The sequence below is a fragment of the Lissotriton vulgaris genome, chromosome 6 (genome assembly GCF_964263255.1).
Source record: "Lissotriton vulgaris chromosome 6, aLisVul1.2, whole genome shotgun sequence".
Lineage (NCBI taxonomy): Eukaryota > Metazoa > Chordata > Amphibia > Caudata > Salamandridae > Lissotriton > Lissotriton vulgaris.
In genome coordinates this window covers 687829366-687844858 of record NC_141694.1, presented here as the reverse complement: position 1 = coordinate 687844858, position 15493 = coordinate 687829366, and the positions used below count along the sequence as shown (strand labels likewise).

At 43.1% G+C, this 15493-nt stretch overlaps 1 protein-coding gene across 1 annotated transcript in view; it reads right to left on the bottom strand.

Moving 5' to 3' along the window:
- Positions 1-15493, bottom strand: part of SIM1 (SIM bHLH transcription factor 1) — a 231227-nt gene that overhangs the window by 39645 nt on the left and 176089 nt on the right. The window contains exon 10 of the mRNA XM_086926669.1: positions 686-851. Coding sequence (XP_086782795.1) covers positions 686-851 — 166 coding nt within the window. The remainder of the gene's footprint in view (positions 1-685; positions 852-15493) is intronic.

Here is a 15493-nt window from a genome sequence, read left to right as displayed (position 1 = left end):
AATTCATGAATGATATTCTGGGATGAATTAACACCACGTATCTCTTACTGAAATATTCTGCGGCCTAAATTCCTAATGTTGTGTTCTGCCCTGTTTAGAATAAGATTTGACTGGTCATCAACCATGCGTTAAGCGGTATCTCCAGGAATTGCACAAGCATGACTAACTCTGCTGTACAATGATCAATAGGTAAACTCCATATTTTAGGAAGACACATATCAAAGCAAGTACAAAAAAACTCCTGCCAAATCGTGGACTTAAAGAATGGGCAGATGCTATTTCACCAGGGTTTTGTTTCACGTTCTGGTGAAGTTTTGATTGCACGCGTAACATTGCATACAATGTGCATGTATGCACATGTACACTGATTGTTAGTGCCCAGGCTTACTTAAATGGGTCTCAGATTTTCATGTGGTTAAGACTGTTTCAGTCGAGGCAAATGAACCTGAACCAAAACAATTTAAAACGTTTGCAATTTCCAAATTTGTACTCTTCATTAAAAATAAGTCTTGTACAGTGTTCAGATAAAAATAATTTTTTTAACTAAACCAAGGAAACTTAGAACCAACAAACACAAATTATGCCATATAATATTAATACTGTTTTCCTAGACCCAAATGATTTTCATACCTAAGCATGGCTTCGGGTCAAGCTGCAGGGTGCAGATCCGCATCAAGCTATTTACCTGGGGATATGGTGATGTCCTGGATTTAGATTTGGTGCCTGTGAGACGAGACTTGCTCCCCTTCCTGCTGTCAGCAATGATTGGAGTTGAATTTGCATATGAGAATGTTGGCTTGGGGACCGTTACTTGATCCAGGGACAGCTGGAGTCCTTTGTATTCCGTGTCCCTGCATGGTGTCAAGAAAGCAATGAAAGAAAAATCTGAAATTAGCTCACAGCGCGGAAAAGTAGACGAAGTAGCACACTGATTGGTTCCTGTCCTTTTTCTATGACTGGCTTATGACAATGTAAATACGTGACTGAGACCGGCAGAGAAAGAGTGAGTGGTGAGGCAAAATGGGGACAAAGAAGGGAACAAGGAGGGGAAAGAAACAATGAAAGTATGAGGGAAATCGACAATGGAAATTCAACTACCTTTACTGGCTTGGCTAACTAAACCCATCAAAAGCTTATCCAAAAGAAGTGCAGAAAAGGGAATCAAATAACATTAACTGGTACAAAAATGGAGATCAATTCACCACAGTCAACTCCACCTGTAGCAATAAAAGACTACGTGCTCATGGGATGCACAGTTCCCTCAACCGCAGGCCGCAATGCAGCAGCAGGGTGCAGAGACCAGCAGCCACAGATAATCCCATCACGCTGTGTCTTAAGCAGAGGTCCCAAATAAAAATGTTGAGGCTGCAAGGACTGTATAGTTTGAAAATGGCCCTCTTGGTTTGGGTACCATGCAGCCTGAATACACCTTTCACACATACTGCCCTGTAGTCCCTCTTGGGCTCGATGATGCAGCACCCACTGAGCTGCAAGAGCAGGGTTAGACCACTGCAAATTCTAAATTTCTATCCGGTGCACAGTGTCATTCCTTCACTGGCAAGCTAGGAGTCTGTGGAAGGATCTTTAAAACCTTCAGCACATCTTGTACCTCTTTTTACATTTCCCACTTATATCATCAAACTCCATGCCCTCTATTCGTGCTAGTTCAAAACAATATTAAAAAAATACACTTTAGTCCTGCACTTTCTCAAAATATCACCCAATCACTCTTCTGCCCTCTCCTCCAAAATAATGCAACATTCTACTACTCACACACACTTAACAGTCTACAGACCACATTCAGTTAGGAATCCCTCAGCAACACTTTACCAAATCTGCCCTCAGGTTCTGGGGTTTCACTTTTTAGACATCTCCATGCCCTCTAATGCAGTTGAATACCCTACTCGTCTTGCCACCTTTGCTTCCTCTGGTATCTCTACCTCATAGCCATTTACCACTAGATGACCCTCAAACAACTCGAGCATAACTCAGAAGAAGCAAAACATCATCCACTTTCCTTCCCAAATGGCATCCGCACTGCTACTACCCTTTGTTCTCTCCTCCTCATCCCCATCCCAGCAGGTCTATTCTTATTCTCACTCCCTCTGTCAGGAACCTAGGAGCTGATTTTGAACACCTGCAGTCATCACTACCACCACATCGTCCTGAACTGTTTAAACTCTTTACGATCCGTGGTATACAGCTGCACCTCTAATTCCACTCACCCAAAACCCTAATCAGTGTACTCATCTTTGACAACCTAAACTAGTGCAACTGCCGCCTCGGAAGCACCCTGCAGTATTTCTTGTTCACCCCATGGATAAAGCCATTCGCTTTTCCAAAATCTGCCATGTTCCCCCCATTTAACCATACCTCTATAAAGTAAGATGTTAACCTACACAGAAAAAAGCAAATATCAAACATCCTTTTGTTGCAAACAAGATATTTCATCAGCCCACCTTGCCAGCATCATAACTTCTTTAACCTTTTCATTGTGCTTAACCAGCACTGCCTAACACCATGGAATCCCTTTAAATACCATCCTGCTTCTGTGCATTTATCCACCTCACATGGAATGCCCTAATTCTAGACGTGGGTGCAATGACACCCCTTCAGGTGTTAAAGGAAGAGTGTGGTATGAATCGCTTTGACAAGAAACCTTCAATCCACAAAACTGCTGATCTGAGCAGGCTATCACCATTAACATCATCCCCCAAATCAGAGACACATAAGTTGCTAAACATGCTTCCTGGTGCATTTTAGACTGTCGGGGCAGGAGTACAATTTGGATACAGGGTTTAATCAACTTCCAGCAAAAGCCACTAGAACGATTCCAGCTTTAAACTATCAAGATTAGTCTGAAAACTCCAGCCACAGGACATTTACTAGAATGGTTCTAGCTACAAGATGTGATAGCTCAGTGAATTAAACACTTGGTAATGTCATCTGCTGTCACCTGTAGGTCATGAGTTCAAATTCTTGCAATAGAACTCGGCCCATCATTCTCCAATGTGAGATAAATGAGTATGCTTAAACAGGATAATAGTAAGATCTGTCATTTACAGTTCCTAGCTACTGCAAATATGTGGTATAACGCAACATTTAAAAAGAAGTTATGGTTATTTTTAATATGCCTAATGAACAATTGCTTTAACATTAGCCATGCAACAAAGTTCAAGGGACTTTTAAAAGGATTCTATGCCAAAACAACTAACAGAATGAAATGCATGCATCTAATGGGCAGACACCAGAAGCACCCACAAGTCTCAAGTGAGATACACAGCCACCCGACGAGCAAGATCTTTTAGCATCATGGAGCATCAAGAAGTCAATATAACTCTTGAAAACAGAAGGCAGTAAGTAAGTGCCTTCCGAAATGCTGCACTTTAACAGGTTGAAACCATTTCCATCAACAAGAATCCTTTAATGGACCAAGAAACATAAACCATAAAATAAGTTGTGCAGTGGAAGGTCACACTTATGGCATGGACCGAGCATTGCAGAATGGCATTAGGCATACACCAGTACGCCTTCAAAGGGAAGTATAAGCAGAAAACTACATTTCCACATTATTGTTTAAAACAAGGTCGATGAACAATCAACGGGGTTCAAAGGCAAGCGATTAATGTGAGCACCGCAGCCCCACAGAATGTGGAAATGTACAAGATTCAGGGGAAAGTCCTACTCAGCCAAAGGCATTTGTATATCTGTGACTAGTATACAATTAGTTACACCAATATTACAGGAAATATCATTGGCCCGTCACCAAACTTTGCAGGGGAATTGCATTATTTTGTAGTACACCAGTGATTAAAGGTCACGTGATATGATTTCCTGCTGTATACCAGTGATAATAATTGCTATCTGATATCGTGTTTGCAACCACTTGAATTTAGAAAATGGCGCTTTTGGTTATTTTTACCCCAGCGCTTTTGGTCCTAAGCTGCTCAATGGGTTCACCCACATCTCAATGGATAAAGACATCGGAGTCTCACCGTAGACCTCCTGCTTCATAGTTACATGTCTCTCTAGTGTCAGGTGTATTAATGAGGGTGATTGATATACACCCCGCTTCCAGGTGTGAAGTAAAACAACGTTCGTTTTTCCCAACACACCACAACAGTGGGGAAAAACTGCCCCCGCTTCTCAGTGTACATGGCCTGCTCGGTCAGGACACACACTCTGCTATCACACTGCGGTTGTTAGTTTCCACTACCTTCGTGTGATTGCTCCAGAAGTCTACTCATAGGTTTTCTATCCGACCTGAGCAATCACTGAGACAAGCTGAAATTTCTCCATGGACATCAAAATCAAAAATAAAAGAAACCCAGCTACACCTCTATCGTGCCCCGTATTTTGTGACCTCCTAATGGCTCTTTTCTACCTCTCTTGCCCATCCTTAGAACCTTGAAGCGTAACTAGGGTATAAAGCAGCATACTTATGGCTAACATAACATACAGCACACAGCCTGGGTGTACAAACTGTTTGGTATTTAAAAATTGATTAAGTAGTGTTTATTTTACAATACCCACAGCAAATTTAATGCAAACAGCAAAGACCGTGAGCACCAAAGTGTCTGGAAATTAAATCTAATCCATCGCAGTTCATAGTGGCACATAGTTCACAAAACTGTGATGCACATACCGTACATACTAAGTAATAATTAACGACGAAAACTTTGGAGCGCTTCATTCAAGCCAAGGAAAATCAATCAAGATGAGAAGGCAAGAGATGCTTATTTCCTAACATACACACTTCATCTTTCTTATGTTTCATATAGCTTAAGGGTCACGCTTACTCCTAGCAAGCACTGTTTAATTTACTTGATTACGAGTTTACGCGGATAGTAATAAATGTACTTTGTTAAACAAAGCTGAAGGGTGCTCACAACTCTGTAAATCTGCTGCCCTCTTTTACAGTTATTTCAGCCACCTCCTTCCCGTGTGTAGCACCTGCTAGAGTCAATGTTCTTGTGTACAGGTGGATTCGGAGTCTGTCTTTTTTGCTTCCTTCTCATGGGAGATATCTTGTTTAAATGAACTGAACTAATGTCACACCAATTCGGCAACTCCAAATCTTGGAGATGCATCCTCCCAAAAGTCCCGTGCAACAATTGGCATTAAATGTACCCTTATTGCCACTGTCAGCTAATGGACGGAGTTGAAGTGATTATAGACAATCTACTGCAGACGGAAGTGCAGTGGTGCAGTGGAAAGTGCTCAAGACACATTGATAGATTCTATCTCACTACGACGGTGGTGGTGTGGGGGTAGTCTCCATTGCAAGATTCACTGAACTGAAAATGAGATTCTGAATAATAATACTGTGTAGAATCTGAAGATCACTCATGTGCTGCCTCAACCTTTTATCATTTCTGGATTGATACAATGACTACCACTGGCTAAAATTCCCACCTGATATTCACATCATTACAGAACGGCATAATCTATAGTAGGAAAAGCCGAGTAAAATCAAAGGCTGTTATTCAAGGCTCCTAGTTGAAGGTTGACTATGGAAGGTAATAATTTTACTTAAAAATCAAAAGAATGGATTATAAAGTGTTTTAAAATCTGATACTAGATAGAGTTCAGGTTCAAAGGGCGGTCCTTTCAAATCTTTGGCCATCCATCACTGCCTGGTCTCTAATCTACAGACAAAGAGGAGACTTCATATTAAATCTCTCAAACTGAATCTTTCCCGAGTCTAATATTTACACATAATTAACATAAGCGGTGAGCATAGGTGTGTCCTGTAAATATCAGTAAGAAAGCTAATATTGTGCTTGTTCACACTGCCTGTAAAGTTTGTATTTCCTTAGTGAATCTGATGATCTACAAGTCCACTGCAAGGTCCCCATTATTTTGCTGCTTAAGCAGCAGAAAAATGGCTCTGGTTATTTGGACGCATATCCAAAATATGCCATCACCCACAGTGGAGGGAAATACTGCCATCTACCCTGGCTATAGAGACACTGATGGTTGCGGACAGCTACACTCACAGAAACAGAGTACATCTTTTTTTTCCCTATTCACTTGTGAAAAATTGATTAATTTCCTCATTACTGAGATCCTTCACTTTTTCCTGCACGAATCTCATGGATCACGGAATGTGGCATGTGTATGATGTTTGTTCTGCTTATATGTTACATTTCTGGTATACATGCGAATGCTGTCTTCCACAAAAACTCAGTGGCTGTAGCACAAGATCAAGGTTCCCCTTCGTGTACCCTTTGTGAGGAGACAGGGAAACTCACAGTAAAATTCAGCAAAGTCAAAGCTCTGCTGCATAATAAAGGACTAATCAGAACCAGTTTAAGTAGACCTGGCTCTTCCTCCAGATCCGCCTGGTAAAAACCTTTTACTGTTGAGAAGTAGTTTGTGTTTTGCTAAATTTACATCCCTGTGACCTCCATGGGGTAAAAATCGTTCACAACGATGTTTGCACATCGCATGCCTTTACAACGCAGTCATTACAACGACTGCGTTGTTACATTGCATGCCATTACAACGCAAGCTGTTACAATGACTTGCTGTAGGGGGCAGAAGGTGTTGGATTATAAATCCAACACCTTTCCTACTGTTGAACAGACTGGAATTGGAATAGTAAATTATACTATTCCAACATCCAGGGCCCCCCACACAGCAAGTCGTTGTAATGACTACCCTTGTAATGGTCTGCAATGTAACAACGCAGTAGTTGTAATGACCGTGTTGTAATGGCATGCGTTCTAAATGCATTCTGTGTAACGTGGCCTATTCCCTCCATGGTATTTTCCTTTGGGACCTGTTTGGAAACAGAAGAACTACTGCACGGGAAGATCAGCACATTTGGTGCCTGGCCCATTCCCTCCAGTATGGAGAAGCCTGAGAAGAGGTGTTCGGCAAAGTTTGGCTTGAGTGACAGATTTTTAATGTGTCCACCGCTTAGTGGTCCTCCGTTTTTCACCAGTCCACCAGAACTGGGCGAGAATTGGGCCTGCGCAGCCACTACTCCTAGGGAGCTTAGAAGCATCTCTTTAGTGTCAGATAACTGAGACATCTGACCAGATCAAAGACAACCCATGCTGTTCCTCCCGCCCTCCGCACTCAAGGTTGTGGCTAGGACTGAAATTACTACTGTTGTACTCTCCTGTCGACATATTCATAGAATCTGTTGTGCAACTCAGTGAACTCTTTGCGTAAAAAGCTGTATGAGTAAATGATAGCCCCTTATTGACATAATTGAGGTCTGTGCGAATGTAATGCCGAAGATGCAGCCTGAATCTGCAGAACATCAGCAATGCATCTGGACTTTCTGCAATCATACGTTTAGTTAAGGGAAGGTCAATATGCTTCCTCAGGTTAGAGCCAGAGAAGTTAAGTTAAATGTCACACTATCCATAAAAAAAAATATCCCCTGGTATAAATATTGTGGCCTAGATATTATTCATAAACATATCGTTCCAATGCGTGTAGAATTTCTGGTATAGCTCCCTGTAAGAAAACATTACGTGAAATGAAAATTATTAAAACAACACAACAATATGCAAACAGACTTTTTTCACGTGAAATCTCAATGCGGGCTGCCCTTATAACTATAAACATTGTTGGGTTTACTACTCACAACATGAATAGCTACTTAATCCTTGCCGGGGAGTTAATCATAAATGATTTATTTACTACTCCTGTGCAAACATTTCCTTTATGCTGATGACATCGCATTCCAGATGCTTGATCTTTAATTGGATTCATTTATTCCTAATCTATCTAAACCCTGAGTATATTTATGTTTCACTAAGTATGCATTAGAGCACTTTATTTAAACTGCTAAAATCAATCTGCAGTTTGTCAAGCAAAATAAAATATTTGCTTAAGTAGCACACGCATCTCGATGTTATTATGGACAGAAACAGAAGATTAAAAGAGTATTCTACTTGAGTGCTGTAGTTGAGAAACAAAATGGCCGAATACTTTTGCTTCAGTTGATGTGAGTCAGAAGACATTTTTTTAATTATTCACATGCAAAACCAGGTTTGTTACATTCGAGTGATTACAAGTCACTTGCTACACTATCACGAAAGCGCAGAACGCCCCAAGGAAGATGGTGAGGGATTGTTTACATGCAAGTCAGATCCAGTTCTCAAAAACTAACCCAATTACACTGCAATTGGCAAGGAAACGCTGCTTGTATAGATCATTCAGCCAGACTCTGAAACAGGCGCCCACGTTGGAAGCGGGTGACCTGAGCAGGGCTGAGTGCCTATTTACAGCCATATAGATTGCAGGTTTGAATCTTGGTAGAGCTTCCGTTGACTTCTATTCATTCAGGTTGAGTTGGGTAATAATACACCTGGTGATAAAGAGGCATATTTACATGAACTAGACGCAACGCAGCGCCGCAAGCCAGCTTGCTGCGCTGCATGCACCATAAGGAAAGTGCATGGATGTGTTGTATTTACAGCAATATGATGCATCCCTGTCCTTTCCTTTATGCGGGTGCACAATTGGCTGCCTAGCGCCAATGAAGGCACGCTTGCACCATGGTGCAAGGGTGTCTGTGTTGTAGGAATAATTATTTTTGTGCAGAAAGGGACGCTGTTCTACACAAAGGCAATCAATGGAGGAGTTTCCCCCTTTTATGTGTGCTGCAGAATGTGCTTTTGACGCATTCCCAGGTTTACAAGTCCTTGTAAATCTGGAAATGCGTCAACATCCATGGGTGTTGCGTGGGAACACTTATCCCAACACCCATGGAACGCCTCTTTGATGCAGAGTAAGGTAACGCAGCAAGTTCTGCTGCTTTGCCTTACTCCATATCTACAAGGATATGAAAATCTACACAAAATGGCTTTGCGTGGCCTTGTAGATATGGCTCTGCACTTTAAGCCACTGCTGCGTCAAAAAAAGTGACACTCCGGCGGTTAAAGCACCTTGTAAATAAGCCCCAACTACCTAGAGAGAAATCAGCTTGAGATGTATGCGATGTAACTATTTTTATTACAAAATACAACCTACTAGGCTGTTAAATGTTCATTGGTGGTCTGGTACAGATCATTTTGAAGGCCCCTTTAACGAGCCACTTTGATTGACAGTGTTATCGAGGTGGACTACAAAGAAGTTTTTTAAGAATAAAAGAGGCGATAGAAAATACTTCTCCACAGGGCTGAACGTGGGCACATGTAAGGAGATTTCACAGTGGGGTGCTTCACAGTCAGCCAATTCGGCTCCTGCGTTGGCATCATGTTTACAAAACATGCGTTGTGGTAGGTCTAAGAGACCCATACCACCCCCTTTCAAACAGCTCACTATGTTTCCTTGGTACAATATTACAGCATAAAATGGTATTATAATATTTTCTAGGTCTGGGTCTCGTTCTCGCGCATGCCTTGACCACCCGAAGGTACTGTTTTGTTCGTTGGTATTGCTAAAGACAGCATAGTCAATGGCAGAACTAAGGTATGCAATTTTGGGCCAGACATGGCCATGGCTTCCCCCCTATGACCTCCATCAACAGCTGTGCATTATCAGTTCAGCTAAGACACAAGGACAAAATTGAGAGAAAAATAGAGACATAAATTGAGAGAAAAAAAAACCAGAGGGGTCTATTAGTATGTCAGGCGGATAGCCACCGCCCGTATGGCGGTGGCGATCTGCCCGCCATTTACCACCGCCCACATCCCATTCCACCCCCCCCCCCGCCATAAGACCCTCCGCCGGTTTTCCGCCCATCGGCGAGTCGACCAGGCGGAAAAGGAGCTTGATATGGTGGCGGTGTCCATATTAAGATGCAGGCCGCCGCCATGGAAAGGAAAGCGGTGGCTGCATGTGGGGGCCCATTGTGGGCCCCCAGGGTGTTGGGGGGGTGCACATGGGGGGTGCATGCACAATGTGGCAGGCACCGCGCAGTGTCTGCCACGTTGTGCATGCAAATGCACAACAGGCCTTTTTTCCATGGCGGCGGGTGCTGCTGAAAGCACCGCCTGCCACAATGCAAAAAATGCTGGATGCGCCCGCCAGTGTGGCAGGCGCATCCTAAACTTCCCCACTGGACCGACGCACATATGGCGGGCGGTTCCTTTTGCCGGTACGGTGTCCGCCCGCCATCGTAATAGTCCGCATAGAGAAGAGAGAGACAAATTTAAAGACACAGAGAAACAGGGGAGATGAGTCGGCGAAAAAAGAGAAAGACAAATAAGAGTGAGAGAAAGCAGAGAGGCAGTGTATGAAGACAGTGAGATGGAGACCAAAAGAGAGAACGAAGCAAGTGAGTGACAGTTAGCGAGGGAGAGAAATAGAAAAGGAAAGAGACAGAGTGAAAGAAGCACATTTACATTTTGCCACTGGTCACCACAGATATACCTTTTTAGAGTGCATCTATGTTTTTTCTTGTTGGTGTATCAATACACAGTAAACCATTAAAATGCATTCCAGAAAGTTTTACAATTGAAAAAAAAAACAATGCACTATTAACAACACCGTTTCAATTCATGATCTCGACAGCACTGGCTTAGTCACTAAATTGTAAATTGATAAATTCCCACGATTCATTGTGCTCTTCTGTCCACTCCTTGTGTTTGTTTCATAGGAATTAATTACATTTTTGTTTCAAATTAAGTGAATGGTCTGACCTTTCTCTGATCTGATTTGATCGGATTTAAATCATTATAAGTAACAGTATAGGTATGCTTAACTGATTTAGCTAAATAGCCTTGGCAATTCCATTTTTTTAAACTTTGGTTTACGCACAGTAACTAGGTCAGTTACGTGGTGAGATAATTGTTCTACAAATGTCATTAATGGCTCACACTTTAATAGACATAGCAAAAGAGCTGGCATAAATCCCCCTCCTGGGTATGGAGTGGCAAGAGGTTATTCTCTGAAAAAAAATGTTTTCCCCATGGAGACAAACTATAAAGAAAAACATGCACAATTCTAAACGGAAATAAACCAACACTGGGATTCGAACTGGGAGTACAGTCAGACTGGGCCAATGTGACGGTACACTCTGAAAACTGGAAAGGGAGACAGACACATATACTGGAACAGTGAGGCACATATATCTGGGACAGGAAGAATACACAGTGGGATAAGAAGATTTATACTTAGGACCGGGTAATACAAAGATGCCATGACGGAGTACACTGGTTGATATGACACAAAGTGTACATCACCACTGAGACAGCAAGACATGTTCATTTTCTTTTTTGTTAATGAGATACAAAGTTGATTCTAGGCTCTGAGGTAACAAGTCGTTCCACATAGTGAATGTGGTTGGATGATATTTGTTACATTAAATGAGGCTCTTGCCAATGAGGCATTGGAGCTGGGATATAAGTAGGCCAGTCGGAAAAAGCTTAGTGTTCACAGCTCTGTCATTCGGTGACATTCAGTAACACAGCTGAGCACTCACTGCATTGTACTATATTGTATTAGTAGTTGTATAGCACTTTGTATAGACCATGTGAGGTCTAAAGTGCGTATCATGGGTACCTTGACCATGCTAGGCATGCTTTTGCAAGGTATTTCAGCCATTATACAGTAAGGCATATTTAGATGTGCTTATTATACAACATCCAAGCAACACACATTAGACTGTGATCGTGGTGGAAGGTTAGGGGTAAAAGGGAAAGATGATAGAGCTGTGGAGTCAGATCAAGTAGGTTTCAAGTCTCAATATGAACAGGCACAGGCGAAATTTAAATTAAGCCAGAGTTATTTGCTCAATTTCTGGAATTTTGCCTTACGGCTATTACGTGAAATTCCTAAAATTGTGCCATTACCACACACTGCGTAATTATGCCGTCATTCACAGCAAAATTATAGGCCGTGAACAATCAGAACCCAAGCGGCTGTTGTTCATGGCGCTTGTATTTTCACACTATTTTTTTAGCATGAAATGCGGACTTAAGTAATTAATTAAAGCGAGGACCCTTTACGTGCTAAAATATAGCTCTAAATGATGGATTTGCATTTTGCATAATTGGGTGTAATTTTCCCAACATTTCCATAAAAAGCTAATTATGCAAATTTTGCACATACCTAAATTTGAATGCATCAGTGATAGGGAGGGGCAGATTTGCCAGGCCAGGTTATTGCAGAGGCGGAGGCTGCCATTAAGAATAGCCAGTTATATATTTTTTCATCTACTTCTGGGGGTGATTAGGAGATGCGGTTTAGCTGAGCGCAGGTTGTTTGTTCAGCTGCAGGGTACTATTTTTCATGCAGGGATTTGGGGGCTGTACCGTTGATGCATTTATACATAAGTCACAGAAGCGTGTATATTTCTATTTTTAAAACTGTTTTCAGTGTTGCTTTTCCGATCCCCTTAGGAAAAGGGAAACACATACCTAACGACAAGGAAGCCTGCATAATGGGTCAGGAAATTCACTAATACAAGGACAAGGAATACAATGGCGTGGCATAGGTTAGTTCATACACTGGAGACAGCCTGATAGGGGCAGGGAATACAGTAAGTAATACGTGGAAAAAGCAACTTCAACATAGAGAGATGACAGTGGTGACTGGTGAACTTTGGAAGTGGTAGGGCATAGACAGGAATCCTGACCGCCAGATCTACTACGCTCGTGCCCCTGCATCTGGATACTCTCACGGGTGACAAGCTGCGTCCTCCAAATCTCCATAACATAACATGTACAGCACGAAATTACAAGACATGACCCTGGGACTGCCTACTCTCTATGTAATTTGTGAGAGCTATATAATCCTGTCATATCATGGAGGGTGTGTGGGTATGATATAAGCATTTAGCTGTCTATACTAAGCCTAAGAGTTTCTCCTCAGGGTGCCTCAGATAATACATAGTGTCTTTGTCTGCTATTTTGAGTGTTCAGTGTTGACATGACAGCCGTTGATAAATCTTGAGGGTTCACACCATAAGAGAATCTTAAGAACAGTGGTATTTCACAGAAAAAACTGATGCTTACACGAGGACAGGAGATAAAAGCTCTGAAGGTTACAGTGACCACAAGGATTAAGAGTTATAATCCAGAACAGGTGACTGCATTGATATTCACCCCAATGAAATGCGCAGCGAATAAACCTTTACATGGTATAAAAGTTCTTAACCCTGAGAAACGACCCTTGCAGCTCTTTTTAAGAGATGTTAGCAATGTTACAAGTACTAATGGCAAAATGTTTTGGAAAGACTGTGCTGATTGAAGACAGAGTCTTGTGTATCTCATTCTGCACATGGGGAGGAAATTGGCTTTTCAAAGCATTTTGCTTATTACAGCATTGGTTCATTTACAGACTGCAAGCACATTATCACAGACAAATTGAAGGCGCAATTAACTTCCAGCTGCAGCAAAAGCAGTGGCAACTGGCATGGATCAGAGGTGGCTAGGTGGAGGGTGAGGGGGAAGGGGGTAAAGAAAAAGAAAAAGAAACCTACCTCCTCGCAGCATCTCTCTTCTGTTGTCTCTCTGTGTCTAGACGGAACAGGAAGCACCTAGGCTCCCCTAAGCCAATAACAATGCTGCAATGCAGCATTGTGATTGGTCTGAGCACCGTGGTTCGGCGCTTAGACAGGAACTGGGAGATAGGCATGTTCTGGAGAAAATACAAAGTGCGTATGACTGTTTGACCGGCCCAAGACGGCCGGCCAAACATCCATGCACACTTAGAGTGCTCACAATCCTCCTCCTGCTCTATGAGCAGAGCAGTCCCAACCCGCAAAGCTGCTGCAGCAGGAAAAAATAAAATGATAATAACATTGAGTTATTATAATTTTATTTTTCCTTTGGTTTACACTGCTGAAGAGCAGTGGGGCGACACTCTGTATTAGCAGAAGAGACGCCACCGAGCAAAAGTCTGCGCTCTATTTTATCTTGGTGAAGAGGTGAATCAATAGTCATTTTCAGAATGTCTTCTACGCAGACCTGAGTAAAAGAAAAACCCAATTTTTTACTGTGAATTATATGTGGAGATTGAAAAATATGGCAATAGAAAAGAAGGACCCTGAATAGCACACGTATGCGCAATAAGTAACACAGAGCAGAGGCAATAATTCAGGATGCCAAGCAGAAACCTTGCCTTGGGATTAACTCCAACAAGTGCAGACAATTGCTGCAAACACTGTTATCTTTCTCTAATGTAAAGACTTAATCTCCACACACACACACACACAACAACAAAGAACTCTTCAGCATCATCAAGGAGTTCGCCCAACCCGCCAGCGAGTCGACTGACATTCCACCCTCAAAAGACCTCTGCAACAAACTCAGCACCTTCTTCTACCACAAAATCAAGAACATCTACAACAACTTCAACAAAGGTAACCAACACACGGAACCCCCAACAACCACACCCGATGCCTGGAAGCCAACGATTGAAGTCAATCCACTCCGGGCCCCCAAGGACCCCTGCCCCCACCACATCTTCAACAGAGCCGCCGACATCCGCTCCCTGCTGGACAAAGGAGAAACTGTAGCCCTCATCCTCCTCGACCTCTCGGTGGCCTTTGACACTGCATCCCACCGCACCCTGATACGCAGACTCCACGACGGAGGTATCCAGGACAAGGCCCTCGAATGGATCTACTCCTTCCTCTCTGGCAGAATGCAACAGGTCAGACTCCCCCCTTTGTTCTCGGACCCTAAACCAACCACCTGCGGAGTCCCCCAGGGGTCCTCCATCAGGCCAACGCTCAACATCTACATGGCTTCCCTCGCCCCCATCGTCAGAACCTATGGACTCAACATTGTTTCATACGCCGACAACACCCAACTCATCCTCTCCCTCTCTAACGAAACCAACACAGCCAAACAAAACTTTCAAAAAGGCATGGAAGCTGTCGCCAAATGGATGAAAAGCAGCTGATTACAACTCAACACTGACAAAACAGACGTTCTCATCATGGGCCCACATTCCAATGCCTGGAACAACACTGGTGGCCCACCGCCCTCAGCAGCCCACCAACCCCCACAGACCACGCACGCAACCTTGGAATCATCCAAGACTCAGAGATCAAAATGGACAGCTAGATAAACTCTGTCACATCTCCCTGCTTCCACATCCTCCGCGTCCTACGTAAGAGCTTCAAATGGATCCCCCTCGAGCACAGAAAAACCATCACCTACGGCCTTGTCACCAGCAGACTCGACTACAGCAACGCACTCTATACCGGAATAAACAAAAACCTCACCCGCAAACTACAAAACATCCAGAACGCCGCCGCAAGACTGGTCCTCAACATACCACGTAACTGCCACATCTCCCAAAACTTGCGCACACTCCACCGGCTCCTTATCGAGGCAAGAATCACCTTCAAGATCCTCACCCACGAACACAAAGCCCTCCACAACACCGGACCAGCATACCTCCAAAGTCGAATCAACTTCCACGCACCCCAAAGAACCCTGCGATCAGCCCAGCTCTCCTACACCATGGTTCCCTGCACTAGAAAGACCAAGTCCTTCTCCTTTTTCGTGGTCAGTGCATAGGACACCCTACCACTCCACTTCAGGCAGACAAAATCACTCTCCATCTTCACGAG